Source organism: Indicator indicator, chromosome 21 (assembly GCF_027791375.1).
Source record: "Indicator indicator isolate 239-I01 chromosome 21, UM_Iind_1.1, whole genome shotgun sequence".
NCBI classification, from domain to species: Eukaryota; Metazoa; Chordata; class Aves; order Piciformes; family Indicatoridae; genus Indicator; species Indicator indicator.
The window spans coordinates 9,598,415-9,614,265 of NC_072030.1; the positions used below are offsets into that span (position 1 = coordinate 9,598,415).

A 15,851-nucleotide genomic window follows, 5' to 3' on the forward strand; every position below is an offset into this window, starting at 1 on the left:
GTATTCACATAAGTTATATAAACTGTTATTTCTTTGCTGCAACGTGTCTGTGCCATTTAGATTACTTTTCTTGTCTCTGTATGAAAACCATACATCCAATACGGCATATTTTCAGCAAATACTTTCTGCTGTGCCAACCCACCCCCCGTTTCTTACAGCCTTTAACAATACTGTAAGTATTACAGAAAATGAATTGAGGGTCATATGAACGTATTAGTCATTAGATATTTGGCTTCTTAATCTTTCACATATGACGGGTACACAAAACAGCAATAAAATGGGATGAGACATGACAACATTACATAACATATTAGTGTTTAACCTTTTGCTTTTGACCTGCAGGAGAATCCCAATCCCCACATAGCATTCCAGAAGGTGCCACGGCCCACAGAGGGCTCCCACTTGCGGGTTCACATCCTCCCTTTCCCCTGGATCAATGAGTGCCGGGTGCAGGAGCTCATCCAGGAAGGCCTTGCAAGGAGTCAAGGTGCCCCTGCTGCCACCCGAGGAGACAAGAAGTGTGTTGTTCCAGCAGGTCCCCCTGTTGGTATGTTTACTTGTTCCCTGACTTAGCTATTTGTCATCCCATCTCATAACTTGAATGTATAATTAGCCGTTTGCCTTTGCACTTTTAAAAGTCCTTTTGTATCAGCCTTTTGTATCAGTCAAACATCCGTAGTGTGAGTGGCATAATTACTAACGACAAAAAAGGATTTAATCTGAATTGGAATGAACTGTGAAATTAGATGTGTTTACTCTGCTAGCTTTGATGAATATCCTTGTAGGACTGGCTGAATCGAGCTTTGAACTATTAGGTTTTCTCCTTTGACACTAGTGGAAGACATGTAAATTACTGGAAGAAGGCAGGGAACAACACAGCATCTGTCTCAAAATAAATATGCCTATATTAATTACAAAGAACAGAACTAGACATTACAGGCCTGTCATTTTAATTTTAATGACAGAAAAAAAATCTGTTTCTTATAATCAAATTCATCAATCTTCATTTGGTGTAAACAAACATGTTTAGAAAACTTGCAGGACATGAAGCTGGAAGAGCTTGCAGACCTTTAGAAGGATGGCTTTAGAATTCAAATCAGTCTTGAAAAATTCAAGATCTGCTGTCTAGTCTCTGAATTTTATCTTTTTCAACTGTTTTTCTTCAGATACAGTATGATGCATAGTCATGATCAGCAATTTAGGCAGCAGTTCTTCAGAAATTTAATTTGGGGATATAATCATAGGGCAAACATTACCCAACTATATCAAGCAATGGCAAAAAAGACAAACATTTTAGGAGGATGTATTAACAAGAACACAGTTAGTGAACCCCATGGAGAAATCCATTCATTGTATTCAGTAAGACCTCAAATAGACTGTTTGTGTTCATTTTTGGGCACTAGAAGGCTGTCTTCATTTTTGGTTCTGTTGGAGAGAGTCCAGAAGAAATCAACAAGAATGATCAGTGGTCTGGAGAATGTGACCTACCAGGAAAGATGGAGAGTTGTTTCAACTGAAAAATAGAAGACCAAAGGAATACAGAAGAGGCTGTTAAAGAGAGATGCAATGATCTGTGATGATAAGAAGTGATGGGTTTAATTGCAACACAAGAAAAACCTGGGAAATGAGGACGGTGGGGGAGTTGAATGGATTTCTGGTGAAACCATGGAATCTCTGTTATCACAGAACTTCGGGAACATACTAGACAGACATGAGAAATAAGATAGAGTTGATCCTATCTAGGGACAGCACGATGGACTAGATGGCCTCTTGAAGCCCCTTCTGTCCTCTTTGGGCTCATGTGAGAAAAGAATAAACTCTATTCAGCTGTCTTTGCTGTTCACTGTACCATTGAATCTGTTACAAAAAAATGAAAGGGTGTGTGTTTGTGTTCTGTTGTCTTCCTTTAAAAAGCTAGATGAAAGAGAAGGCTTTCCTTCTTAATAAGTTTCTTTTTGTGAGAGTTTTCTCGAGGGTTGCTTTTGGTTTTTCCTTTATTGTTTGTTCCCCCCACCCGAAGGAAAAGCTTTCACAGTCATAGTCCTTCCTGTCCTGCGTGTTGAAATCCTTAGATATTAGAAGCTCATTATTATCTACAAAAAGGGCATATTCTGTATTTATAGTCTATTTACTTGATACTAAAGAGAAAAAAGGGAATGTTAATTCTTCCATTCTGAATTTTCCTGAAAATTCAAAGTGAAACACTGTATTAAGAAAGTAATCTTACAATCTCATCAAGTTGGAGTCTGGATAAGAGAACATGTTGGTCAAGTTGTTTCATGTCACAGAAATCTTGGGATGGCCAATGAATTCTTCATGAAAAAATAGTTACCTACTGCTACAATATGTGCAAGGCTACGTAGTTCAAAATGTGCAAGATGATGTGTGCAGCACACAGACTTTTTAAAATTAATCTGTAGTTATTTATATATGTCATTAATATGTTAGATGTTGGAATGTCTTTGTGCCTGTATGAGACAAATCGAAGAAGCAGTAAAGAGAATCAACTGCCCTAGTTAAAATCAGAGCACTCTCTTTTTCAGGTGGTGTAGAAAACCCAAAGATTTAGGATTCTGTTCCCATCTGTAAACACCTACTAATGATATTTGCTTAACAGAACGAAATAGCACATTTCAAATACTTGTTTGTTTCTTTAAAAAGAACTTTCTGATATTCTTCGTGGCTCTTGCCAAAGACTTTTCACAGATGCATATACTTCTTTCTCTTCATCAGTTTCCATAATGGAAAAAGGAAGTACAGTTTTCAACAGTGCACAAAGACTGGAAGTTGTTAGAAACTGCATCTCATTCATTTTTGAAAACAAATTTTTGGAAACCGAAAAGGTAATAAAACACAATTGTAACTTTCCCAAATAAGCCTCTGTTCTGTTAATGAGTGAGAGTGAATAGAGATTGGCCTTTTCACAAAGCACATTTTGGAGTGTTGTTTCAACTACCAATCATTATTTTAACCATTTGAATGAAATGGCAATAAAACTAATCATCTAAATGCAATTCTATACGCAATATGAAGCTAATGGATTTGAAGTCCTGTGTGCATTATTACATGTGTTGATGCCTTTTTCATAATTTGTATTACTGTTATAAATTGTGTGGCCCACATCATGTTTTTTTATAAATGTGTGTGTGGATCTAACAGTATCAGATATAAACAAAAGGCATACAGAAATGTTTCAGTGTCTCAGGGCTCTTTTGAAATTTTCAGTGCAGTAATTTTCGCTGGGTTTAAAATTAATAATTTGATAGAACTTGGAGGTGAATGTAAGTATTTGGCATGTTGTCATGCTTGACATTCTTTTCTTTTTTTTTTTTTTTTCCACATTAAAAAGTTGCCAGGTCTTGTAGATTCTATCCATAGAGTTTTCAATTACTGGTTGTAGCACAACACAAACTTATAGTCCACTCTAATTCTACATATGAAAATGACTGTGAATTCATTTTAACAAAAATTTTTATGTCTCAGGAAAGTGTCTCCTGCATACCTCGGGGGCTGTGTTCAAGATATGTATATTTCTTGATTTACAAGTTATGTTAGAGAAATGCACATGGGAAAAGTCTTAAAGCCCTTTAAATACGTTTGATGTGTGTGTAACAGTAGTTTTCAACCTCTTTCATCTTACAGGCAGTTGGAAAATTTCAGTAGTTTCATGGTAAATTTGTCCTTGGACAATAGACTACTTTTTTTTTTTTGTTTTTTTCAGCTGTTACCACCCTTTAACTCTAGTCTAAAGGGCCACAGCTGATAACCACAGCACTTGCTGCATCTTCAAAACACTGGCATAAATATTCTATTGGCACTGTTTTAAGGTAACTGCTTGACAGTCTTTTGGCCTAATTCCTGTGAAAGGTGTGCCACTTCTAAAGCCATTTGTCATTCACTGCTTATCAAAAAACATGCTGGGATTGGCCTTGATATGCTAACACAAGGCCTGGCCTGGATGGTACATTTGCTTTCACGCACAATATTCCATCTCTGAATTCACATCTATTCAGTGCCTGTCCACGTTCAATAACTTCTATTTACAGATGTAGGTGAGAAATGTTGTTTAATGCTTTTTTTTAAAAATTGGGAAAAGTTGGTAGTTCTTAATGACTCAAGCTAAATCAACCTAAATATAAAAGCTTTATATTCAAGCTAATAGGTAATTTTCAGAGCTGTTATTTACTGTACTGTCAGTTGTGGTTTCTTAATAAAGAATTAATGGTATTCGGTATGAATATCAGTATGAATATGAAGCCATTTAGCTTCGTTTTCATGATGTGAGATTTTCTTCTCTCCAGACCCTACCTGCAGCTCTGAGAGCCCTAAAAGGAAAGGGAGCTCGACACTGCCTGACACAAGAATTAGGCCTGCATGTTAAACAAAATCGAGCTATACTGGACCATCAGCAGTTTGACTACATTGTGCGAATGATGAACTGTGCTTTGCAGGTACAGTGTATGAAGGTTTTGTTCTTTAGCTGTCTTCGTTTGGTTACTATGATAAGCAACAAATTGTTGAGAGTGATGTGGAAGAGCAAAACAATTAGATGATGGTAGCATGTGTACCACAGTGATGGAGCAGATACTACCTGATGGTGGATTTAAGGTATTTGTTATTGAAAGGATAAAGGACAAAGTGTTCAGGTCTATACAGGATCTGCCTGATATGAAAAAGGAAATAAAACTGTTCCCATTATTAATAATTTAGATATAATTTGGTTTTTGTAACTTTTGAATGGGTGTTAGTTGTAATGAATGGGTGTTAGCTTTCACAGGACTTTTTCAACTCTGAGCTCCTAAGATACGTGTAACCCAGTGCTCAGTAAAAAGCCCTTTTTGCCGCCTTTGTCATCACAAGTGTGAATATACTTCAAGAAGAAAGCATACTTTTCTGCTTCCGTGGTGCATGATGGTAGTTTGACTTTTCACACTTGTCATCCTAGTTTGTCAGAAACTCACAGAAAGTGTTATTCAATTGTAATTTAAATATTCTTTGTGCTGAATGAACATCAACATATGGTAGTAGCTACCTATGAGAGCACAACATGTGAATGACTTCTTTTGACTTTCATCTAATTGTTCTGTTTCAGCTTTACTGTTTGCAATTCATTGTCAGAAATATTTTATAGACATAAGTGTCTTCAGTATGATATCTGAGAATGTTGTAGTATATATATTTATTTCATAATGTGATCATATTTAGTTATGATTTGGTCGTGTTGCCCTTAAGTTACAGTATCAAGTTAGGGATTTGGTTGAGACATTGGTATTTTAACCCCTGTAACCTAAAAACCAAATTGAACTCACAGAACTGATACGCCACTATCACAGGTTTTCACAGATAAAATGGAATATGTTGTTGCAATGTGTAAGCAATAATTCACTTGAAAACTGAACAAGTGTTCTAAATACTATATATGCATTAGTCCATCTATCACCTCTGGTTACAAACCTAAAGCATGCAGCTTACTTGCTTACTAGTTAGAGGCTCTCAATCTCAGAAATTATTTAAGGTGATTTTAATATAAAAGCATGATTTATAATTTGACTGTGCACTTTTTCCGACTGTTTTGTTTGGAACAAAGTGTAAAGTGTTGCATTCTAGAGCTTTCCTGCATCAGTTCAAGAGAAAAAACGCATTATCAAGAGCTTGGTTAAGTTTACCCTTGAGCAAGCCAGCATTTTGCTCTGGGGACTTGAATTCTGTTAGCTGTAGGTCATAAGACCAAGCAGTTTAAATGTCTGTTATAAAGATGCAGAAATCTAAATTAAGAAATGTGGTCTTAACTGGAGAGATCCCCAATCGTTAGGGAAATACCACATTATTATGGAGTTTCTGGGGGAGAGTTAGATTGCAATATTGCTTTAAGACCTCACTAAACTATTGGAGTTGGAATCATACCACCAAAAGTCTTGTCACATTTTTCTGTTAATATTATTTAATGTTTCAGTTGGCTTCTGTAAGATACAACTAAAATATTGCTGTGGCCAGAAGGCATGTAGTAGCTGATAAAAGAGCTGTGAGAGGAAGGGAAGGCCTGTAGGCAGGCATAGTCAATAGATTGGGCAAAGCCCTGGCTCTCTACTGTACATGCTGGGTTGAGCTGGGATTGGTGTGTAGCACGTGCCAGCCTGATGGCTTTCTCTGGGAAATACCAGTCTCAGATGGCTGATTTACTCATGCAGATAAGAAATCTGATACTCCCCAGCCACCAAATCTCTGCTACTGATAATGGGAATTGCTGCAAACCATGTGTGTTTCAAGAGATATGTTGGCCATTTCTGGAAAGTGTCCTCTGAACAAGAAACTGTTACTGACATATAGTGAACTCTTTGTCTTGCTGGGAACAGTACCACATATTACAAAACTAGGAAGGTTGCATTCTGCAAGTCTGTTGTAGATTACTTTGTTACTGTTCAAGAGATTCATGGATGTCAGGTTTGTCTTTTAAAAAGAATGTATTCTCTCATTTTACTGAAGTCCCTGAAAACAAAAGTCAAGTGGTTTTTCACAGCTTCTGTATATTAATTTTGTAGATTAAGAGCAGAATATTAACAAATGCAAGTAATAATCCCACCATGTATAGTGTTGCTGGTGTTGCAATACCTGGTGTGAAATGTCTGCTTGAGATTGCAGAGAATCCCCCAGTTTGTTGCAGGTCTCTTGCTGCTAATGTGAAGAGTGATCAGAAATGCCTGAATAAAAGTTTGATCATGTCCTCTTTTCTGTTAATCTAATTTATCATAGATGTACTTGTTTTCTAAACTGCAGGGCATGGGGATATTGATTATACCTTCGTTACATTTCTGTGCATTTCTCAGAGCAGGATTCAGCCCTATTTAAGGGTCTCTGCCTAATGTATTGTTACAAATATCGAATGGTAGTGGGGGATTGGTTTTAATACAAGAAGAAGCAGAAGCTGCGCCACGAGTTTCTCTGGCTGGTTGCAGCTTTGGGGCTCGTGATAGGATTCCAGCTGTGTCTGTGACTGGCTGGAACTGGCTGTGACTGTCTGTAACCAGCCCAGGCTGCCCCACGGTCCCCTGCTGCCCACAGCCTCCCTTACAGGGTACAGCACAACTGAAATCCAGGCCCTTGCAATAAAACAGCAACAAAAATGGGTATGTTGGAGCTGTGAGCTTGGGTCTCTGGGACATTAGTCAGCCAGAGCAGTCTTTACAGTTAATGGATGTCTCCTGACGTTGCCTGTGTTCAGTCCTCCTGCGTTTGCTGTTAGTGCAGGGCATGCTTATGACTGTTTGTTCATGCATAGGTATCTTACTGAGACCATGCAGCTTCTTGGAGCATTGACGTGGTAGGGTCTGATTGTTCCTAAGTGTTCATTACTGTTAATTATGGTCTTGTGGTTGCCAACTGTTTCTAATACCTCTGTGTTCTAAATATTTTTGGTCTTCTTGATGAAAAGCAGACATGTGCTTGTACGCTACTCACTGCTGTAAATAGAACAAATCTGGGTTAGGGATTGTGTTATACTGCTGTGTAGTTGCTCTCCAGCCTGCCTGTGAAAGTGCTGGACTGATGAAAGGGGTGGGGGGTGGAGAAAGAAAAAGAAAAAAGGGTCTTGGATCTTGGAAATAATAGGCAAAAATTTTGCTAATGGAGTAAGTTATGTGAAATCAGTGACTCTGTTTTTACAAGTTCTGTATGTAATAGAAACATGGAAGAAGCACATAGAATTTTGTTTTATTTTAAATTTTATGTATGTATATAATGTGCATTTCAGCAGAGGTACCTAATTACATACAGATTTATTAAATATATGTACATATTGATGTACTGTACCCATTCATCAAATGCATCTCTGTGGACACCCATAAGGACATGTGTATTTAGATTTATTACTAGAATGAAGGGGATGACCTTTCCTGTCTGCAGTAATCTCCCTCTAGTCTTCCCATGCTGTGATTCACCCTTCAAATAACTCTTAAACTGAGATGTAGAGCAGCTGAAGCGTAATGCTGCTCTGCTCTGTGAGCGAGGTGTGTGCTCCCTTCGTCATTGATGGCACTTAACTTACTGGAATAAACATTCCATGTAGAATACTGGTTTGTTGCTTCTACAAGGAATTTTGTGAAGTTGTGTGCTTAGAAATGTTTTGTTTTGAAGGAATTTGCATAAAAGATGCCAGTGGATGGCTGTAAGATTGTTGGTTTTATTTATTTTTCCTATACAGTAATTTCTAAAACAGAGAATATTGAAATACATTCAAAGTCTTATAATGATCTGGTTGCCATAATATTTGCATAACCTTTGGTTTAAACAATTGAAATCCTGGCAGCTTATATTCAAAGACTGAAGTGTGATGTTGAGATCAATACCATAAAACACAGGCCACTTCTGGATTTTAGTATTTTCTGTAAACTTTTAACAAATTCATTAATATGGCAAACAAAAAATAGTGAACTTTTGTGGCATTTTAGAATGATTTTTAAGGAAAATACGGCACAAAATATGATGTTACCCACAACATGTTTCTTATTTTACCTGTGTGCCAGCAGAAGCTGGGGTTCACAGCCTTAAATCAAGTCAAGTCTTTGCTGAATTATTTTATTTTTGTATTAGAATAGAGACAAAATAGAATTGCTGGTTTCTCTTCATAAGAAGAGAAAAACATGTTAACGCAAGCAAAGTCCCTGGACTAAAGTGGCCTCTAATTTATTTTCAGACCAAATTTGAGATTCTAGACTATAGATTTCATTGGGAGTTAGTCTGTTATATTTACAAAGTTAAGTGGTATAATTGCTTTTGTGAAAAGAAAAAAAAAGGTGAAGGAAAATATTTATTTTAATGGACTATTTTGGAGCCTTGCCTTTGTCTTTTGGGAATAGCTGAAATACTAACCATATGTAGTGCTGTGTAAAAGCCACAGGCCACAACTGCAGTTATGTTAACACAATTTTTCTCAGCCTTTGAATCACATGTGTAAAAAATGTCATAGACTGTAATCCTGACTTGACTATGACACATGGCTGTTACCTTCCCAATCCCCTCTCCATTTAGCCTTACAAGGCTAGTTGCTGTTTTCTGTGAAGAAAACTTAACTGACCATAGGCTTGGCTTTTTTCAGCGGTGTTTCATGGATCAAAACATGGAAACGATAACTACAGAGAAAATCCAAACCAGTGTGCTTCCTTGGTTACCCCTGTTTTGCCTGAGCTTAGAGACTTGGACAGCCACATGAATTTTACACATGCCCATTGCAAAGAACTACTTCAGGATAATTTGGTTTAAAATATAAGCACATAGCAGCTTGCATATGAAAACAGTAAGAATCAGAACTCATTAACTTAAAATACGTCCAGCAAACTGTAACTACTCTAAAGCATAATTATCTATTAATGAAATATGGATTCATGGAAAGGTGAATCACAGAATGTTTGCAGTTGGAAGGGACTTCCAGAGATAGAGTCCAACCCGCCTGCCAAAGCAGGATCACCTAAGGCAGGCTGCACTGGAACACATCCAGGCAAGTGTTGAAAGTCTCTAGAAAAGGAGACTCTACAACCTCTCTGGGCAGTCTGTTCCAGCACTCTGTAACCCTCACTGTAAAGAAGGGTCACCTCAGGCTGATGTGGAACCTCCTTTGTTCCAACTTGTACCTGTTGTTCCTTGGCCTATCACTGGGCACCACCAAAAAGAGACTGGCATCTTCATTTTGACACCCACCCCTCAGGTACTTACAGATATTGATAAAATCCCCTCTCAGTCTTCTCCTCTCACGACTAAACAGAAAGATCTCACCTGAAGTCGACTCAAAAGTGCCATTAGTGGTTTTCATTCCTGGCTTCAAATCTGTGCTTACAAGTAAGAACAGTGTACTAAATTGTCAACATTTTGATGATCTCTTTTATACAAGCGTTCAGTGCCTTCAATAGCCTACTTGAAATTAATTTCTTCTGAGATCACCTAGGAGTAATCAGAACTGTGGGGAGAATTACAGATTCTTGGATATGTTTTTCTACAAGAGCACATTTAATACTGTTTCTGCAGCCAGAAATTTTCTTAATATTCCACAAACATTTTTGAGGTTGCATGTTGTCCATTCAGGTTTTAATGTTCTCCATAAATACTGTTTTTGGAGAATGAATTAGGATTTGTTAGGGGGAAAACGACTTTTTTTCCCAAGTCATCTTGAACCAAGTAATTCTTAAAAATTTAGATTGACATCTTTTCTCAGTGTGGATTGTTTCCGTGACAATTTGAATTTTTTATTTTTTTTTTTTTTGGTTGCTGTAACTGATAGTACACTCTCTTGGGAGCATGAAGAGAAACAAAGAGGCTTATTAAGAGAGAAAGAGAGTATTACAGTGAATGTCATATTTCTCTGTTACCCCTTAGAAAAGGGAAGATGTCCCATAGTTTCCATCTTAAGAAAAATTAAAAATTCCTACATCTATTCTTATTTAATTTTCAAAATGTTAAGCATAATTATGTACTTAAAAAAAAAAAAAGAACAAGTGTGTAGCTCAGTTTTGTGGTCAGCATATAGCAGCTGCCTTTAGATGTCCTTATGGGACTAGTATGCTACTTGGCAGATAATAATGCTTTTCAGAATACTGTATCTTTAAATGTGTTGTTTCTGTCAACTCTATGCCTGGACGAAATGATCATATTGTTTTGGGTATATGAAAGGTTCAACTAATGCGTTGATCTTGTTAATTTCATTACTGTTACGAGATAGGATAATTCTTTTCTGGTTGTGTATTGCTGCAGTGATGGCATTATTAATGTCTAACAAAATAAATATGCTGTACATGTTATATCTCTACTTAATCATTTAGGATGAAGATAAAGAATTTGGGTCCATTATTTAATGATAAGGTATTTCCTAGAGGTTTTCATCAAAATCAGATGTGCAGCACCTTCATGTTACTCTTACAAGAATGGTGAATTTTGGCTGGCACTTTTCTATCCATTTTAAGATCAGTCAGAAAAAAAAAAAAAGTGTGCCATGAAGGCAATGATGAATTCTTTTGAAAAATTGGGAAAAATAGTATTGGAATTGCATACCAGATACTTGATAAGTTACCACGAAAAAGAAAGAGCTTTTTATCCTTGCTTTCATGTAATGTATTAAGGTTAGCATATCTTGAAACACCAGCTGTATCTAACTACTGGATATATACCTTTCTTGAATGCAGAAGTTTGATGTGTTAATCAAGACGGACACAGCTCTACAACTTGATACCAAATCACACACAACATACGTCCTTCAGTTTCTGCAGTTTGCTTTAGGTATTCTTTGCTATCAAACATTTATCCTTTAAAATACTTATCAGCCAAGTCTGTAAAGCCTTATATTTACTGGGAGTTATTTCTCCCAAAAAAATGGGATCTTTCCGATAATGGCTTTAGATTTTTTTCATGGTGTGGAATGAGCCTATTTTGGTGATATTAAAAGGTTGATTTTTGGATTAAACAACTTATATTATAAATTGTTCAAGCTGCAAATACTCTTTGAAACAGAAAATTTACATTCCAGTCTCTCTTAAAGAACTGAGAGGTCTGGCAGCAGGGTTGGCAGCAAAGGGATTTAGGTGCCATCAAATTCACCAGTGCAACTAATACAATGCGTTATTTGTGCCTAAATATGGAAAAGCCCTTGCTGCCTGAATTAAAGATTCACAACCTTGTAATAAGGAAAATTACCTCAAACCCCCCACAAAACTCCCCTTGTCATCCTTGAAATTCTGCAGCCATTGCAGGTCATCTGAGAAATATCCTCTTCCAGCAGCTGACACTTGTTGCATGAATCCAGAAATGGAGCTGCATGAACAAAGTTGATCCAAGAAAACTTCTTCCAGAAGCAGCTGGTCGTTGTCGTTCTTGTCCTTTGGTGCAGCTGTACACAGACTAACTGGTGCTTCTGCCAAAACTGTAGCAAAGCTGATCTGTCAAGGTTGGGGCAGAAAAACTGAAGGTGTCTGGCAACAAGATGTCAAATACATATTGAAAAAGAGACTCCACTTCTGGCAGTTTGTGAAAAGTGTGTTTCCAGAGGCAGTGTTACATCTACCAAAAATATGTGTGTAGGTTCCCAAGGGTACCTGCCAGAACCCTGTGGATGCACTTGGTCTATATAATCTTCTCTTCTATAAATAATTTAAAATTGGCTTCAGCTTTTTCTCCAATACTTTTTGTCTGTGCTGGTTGAGTATGGTGTTTTCCCTTCATATACTTATGTAGTTCTTCTGAGCTTCTTTTAGTTCTGTGCTCTCCTGACAGTTTCTGTCTCTTGGATGAGATCCTTAAACTCTGTTTTGTTTGTTTGCCCCTCCTTGGTGAGACTTTAGCACTTTCAAGTTGGTGCAAGATATCCGTACCCATCTCCCATCAGTCTTACGCATTGTTGCCAATTATTATTTTTTTCACTCTATATCTCACATTTTTTGAGAAACTTAGTATCAATACTGTAAACCAGTTCGCTTCTGTCTGTCCATATTCTTATAGTGCCTTTTTTCCCCCTTAACATCAAGGTATTTAATAATATTTTGATTTCTTCTCACGTTGGGTGCCTGTTTGATGCAACTGCAGTTGGAGCTGTCTATACTGTCCAGATTTTGCTGATATCTGCAGACAACAGCCAAACAACATAACTAATTTTGCATATTTTTGGGCACTGTCTTGGTTTGACATGCATAACACAGCACGCGGTTCCAGGTGCTGGTCATAAGCAGCTTATGTTTTTGCCTGGAGCTACTCTGTCCCTTGTGTAGGATTTTGCATTTTATTCAAGTTTGGGAGGTTCTTGTCAGTCTGTTTCTGACAGGCTGCGATGCCAGTTAGTAGCAGTCTTGCCCTCCAATGTGTTTACCACTCCTCCAAATTTGGTGTCATCCAGAAATTTGTTGAAGGTGCATTTCATGCCGTTTTCCAGGTTGTTATTGTTATTGGGTGCTGTTTGCCACAGTATCAGCTCCATAAAACCTAACTCATAACCACCTGCCTGTTAAACTTGGAACCACTGACCACTGTTGTGAGTCTGATGTGGCAATCTGTTTTCCACTCTTTCATCTAGACCATATCTCCCTAGCTTGCTTACAAGGATACCAAAGATGCCTGTGTCAGAAGCCCAGTTAAAGCCAAGGTGAATGAGGTGACCTCCTCATCTACAGATCTTAATCTGTTGTGGAGTTGGATCCATTTTGCCTTGATCAGTCTGTGCTTTCTGTTCTCATTCACTTTTTGTTCTTCATGTGTTTGGAAATTCCTTCTGTGAGGACTTGCTTCCTACAGTCTATCCTGTAGATCCCCTGGACCAGTTCCATGCCTTCTTTTAGGTCCTTGCCCAAGGTTTTATTTCTGTTTCTCCAGAAAATCAGTTATAATTGACAAGGTATTTGTAAAGAGACTAAGCCTCTCAAGGGGAAAACTTCGGGGTTTAGAAATTTTCTTTTCTAGGATGATATGCTCAAGGATTTTTAGCATAAATAAAATCTTACTTCTCTATCACATGCTATTAAATGGAAAATTTTCAGTGAGCTTTACTTCCAAGTTACATTGCATGAGCCATTGTTTGTTCAATTTCTTCATAATGAACTAGACCTAGAGTCTTTTGGCAATGGATTTGATCTGAGTCCACTCTGCATTTCATAAGATAGATGTAAAATTCCACTTCTATCTAAACAATGTTTTTCTAAGGTAAAAAACTTTTTTCAGTGAATCGCTTTACATACCCATAGAAATCTGATTTATTTTTTTAAAGGTGTTAATTCCTGTTAACTGAACTATACTGGAATACTCTATATATTTTACTACTCCTTCTAATATTTAAGCATTTTCTGTTCTTTCTTACCTCAATTAACAGGCTGTCTGTAAAGTGGTTTACAAAGTATCCTTATTTATGTTTTGCAATCACCACCTAAGTACTTTGGTCTGCTAGGGCTTTATGAATACACTGCAATTTGTTGGGATACTATGATTTAATTGCCCCTTTCCAACTGAGTAGTTAACAGATATTGATCCTTGTTTTGTCATTAATTGCAGTGTATCCTATCATTTGAACATTGTTTGTCAAATAAGTTTTACAAATTACTGTGCAGGACCTTGTATCACAGCTGGTGTAGTTTAAGGTTTGGACAGAGTCACTGTGAATGAAGCCCTGCTGTGAAATAAAAGTCAAAAGGCATCTTGGCATCCCAACCATTTCCTTGGGAGAAGATTACAGCCTGAGTATGTTGAACTTTATTGCCATGGGCCTCATGACAGTGTTCAGAAACATGCATGGCATTTCTGTTAAAGAAACTCAGATGTGCTTAGACGAAAGGGATGGCATTCTTACATTTATCCGTACCTCACAAAAAAAGATACGTGTTTGGATGCTTTTGGGGTACACTAAAAATACAGTGGAAAATGTGTAACATGTAAAAATTGAGGTTCCTGATTTCCTAAACATGATTTGTTATGAGAAGGAGGAAATGACTAATCTCAAGCCTAGACAGAAATGTATTTATTGAGAAAGAAGCTGCTGGGGGGAGGTTGGGGGAGCTGGGGGTGGACACAGCACACACACGAGATTCAACAGCTCTCTTCGAGTAAAATGTTGTTTCTTGTTTTGGCCGGTGGTGAGATCAGAAGTACAGTGGAACTGCATAGAGAAAATGTGCTGTCTTTCTGAATGTTTGGTGTAAACCTTCAGTAGCAGATCAAGTAGGGTAGCTTTACCTAGGGTAGCCTTTTTTAGCTGTTCATCACTAGGACCAGAATGTGGGGGGTGTCTCAACCTAATGAAGACATAAAATACCTTGTTTTCCAAACAAAGGTTTAGGTCAATTTTTTTTCTGAAGTCACTAATGAGAAGGAGTCACCTCTCCAGTACCAGAAGCCTAAGCTCCCTACAAGATTCCAAAAGTCATAGGTGCCTCACCAGGCATTAACAGTCCTATGTGTCTATCCAGGTGGTCAAAATATGTAACTTCCTAGCTGTGAGTTCTGCCTTGTAATGACAAGATCTACCTACCAGATTTTTGCTGCATATTTAAACTGAGCGGAATATAAATTCTGTGTATTGTCAAAATAAGTAATATAAGGAAAAACATTCTAATTTTATTATTGCCTTGTCAATTCAGTATAGCAAAACTATTTTAAATGTACATTAATTTCTGTAATACTTGAAATCTGTTAAAGACTTCAGCACCTATCTGAATATATGACTGGTATGGCAAATCCATAGTCATGGATTCAAAGCAGCACACTGCACATGGCATGGTGGAAGTCTGTATTTCACTGTCAAAACCCTGAGAGAATTTTTGTTCCTCATATATGCTTCAGCTTTATTTTGTGCAAATTAGGAGGAACAGCTTTATATATTTTACAGTATTTGCTGTCTATGTCTATAGCAGTAGTAAGATATTTTTTTCACAATGGATAAAGACATCATTATATGTAAGGCAGCTGGATTGCTTCGTTCCAGGAGTCTAAATTAATTGCATACAATTCTTACATAATTCTGGTATTCTGTCTTGCAGCTACAAAGCAGAGAAGTTGTTAGTTAATTTCACTATTCTTAAACCGGCAGTATTACATTTTATTCCCAACTGAGATAATTTTATATTTCTTGTCATAGGGTAGAGAAGGAAAAATAGGTATATAGATAATACTTCCATACTGCAAGTCCAGGGGTTACTGCTGACAAAGACTATGTGGAGAATTTCATACCTGCAAGAAGGAATGGAAAAATAATCTACTCTGTTGTTTATGTGGTGATGATATATATCTTTGAGACATATGTTAGCTCTTGGAATATTGAATGCTCTCTAGGTGAAGATATATTGCTCAGTTTTTATAAAGATATTTTTATGTATATTTTGGACAAAAGCCAAAAATCT

The 15,851-nt window shown here is 37.2% G+C and overlaps 1 protein-coding gene across 1 annotated transcript in view; it reads left to right on the plus strand.

The window, feature by feature from the left end:
- The window catches only part of SBF2 (SET binding factor 2), a 196,144-nt gene that overhangs the window by 124,913 nt on the left and 55,380 nt on the right, over window positions 1–15,851 (plus strand). The window contains exons 14-16 of the mRNA XM_054390637.1: window positions 343–547; window positions 2,734–2,843; window positions 4,302–4,451. Of these exons, the coding sequence (XP_054246612.1) occupies window positions 343–547; window positions 2,734–2,843; window positions 4,302–4,451 (465 nt within the window). The remainder of the gene's footprint in view (window positions 1–342; window positions 548–2,733; window positions 2,844–4,301; window positions 4,452–15,851) is intronic.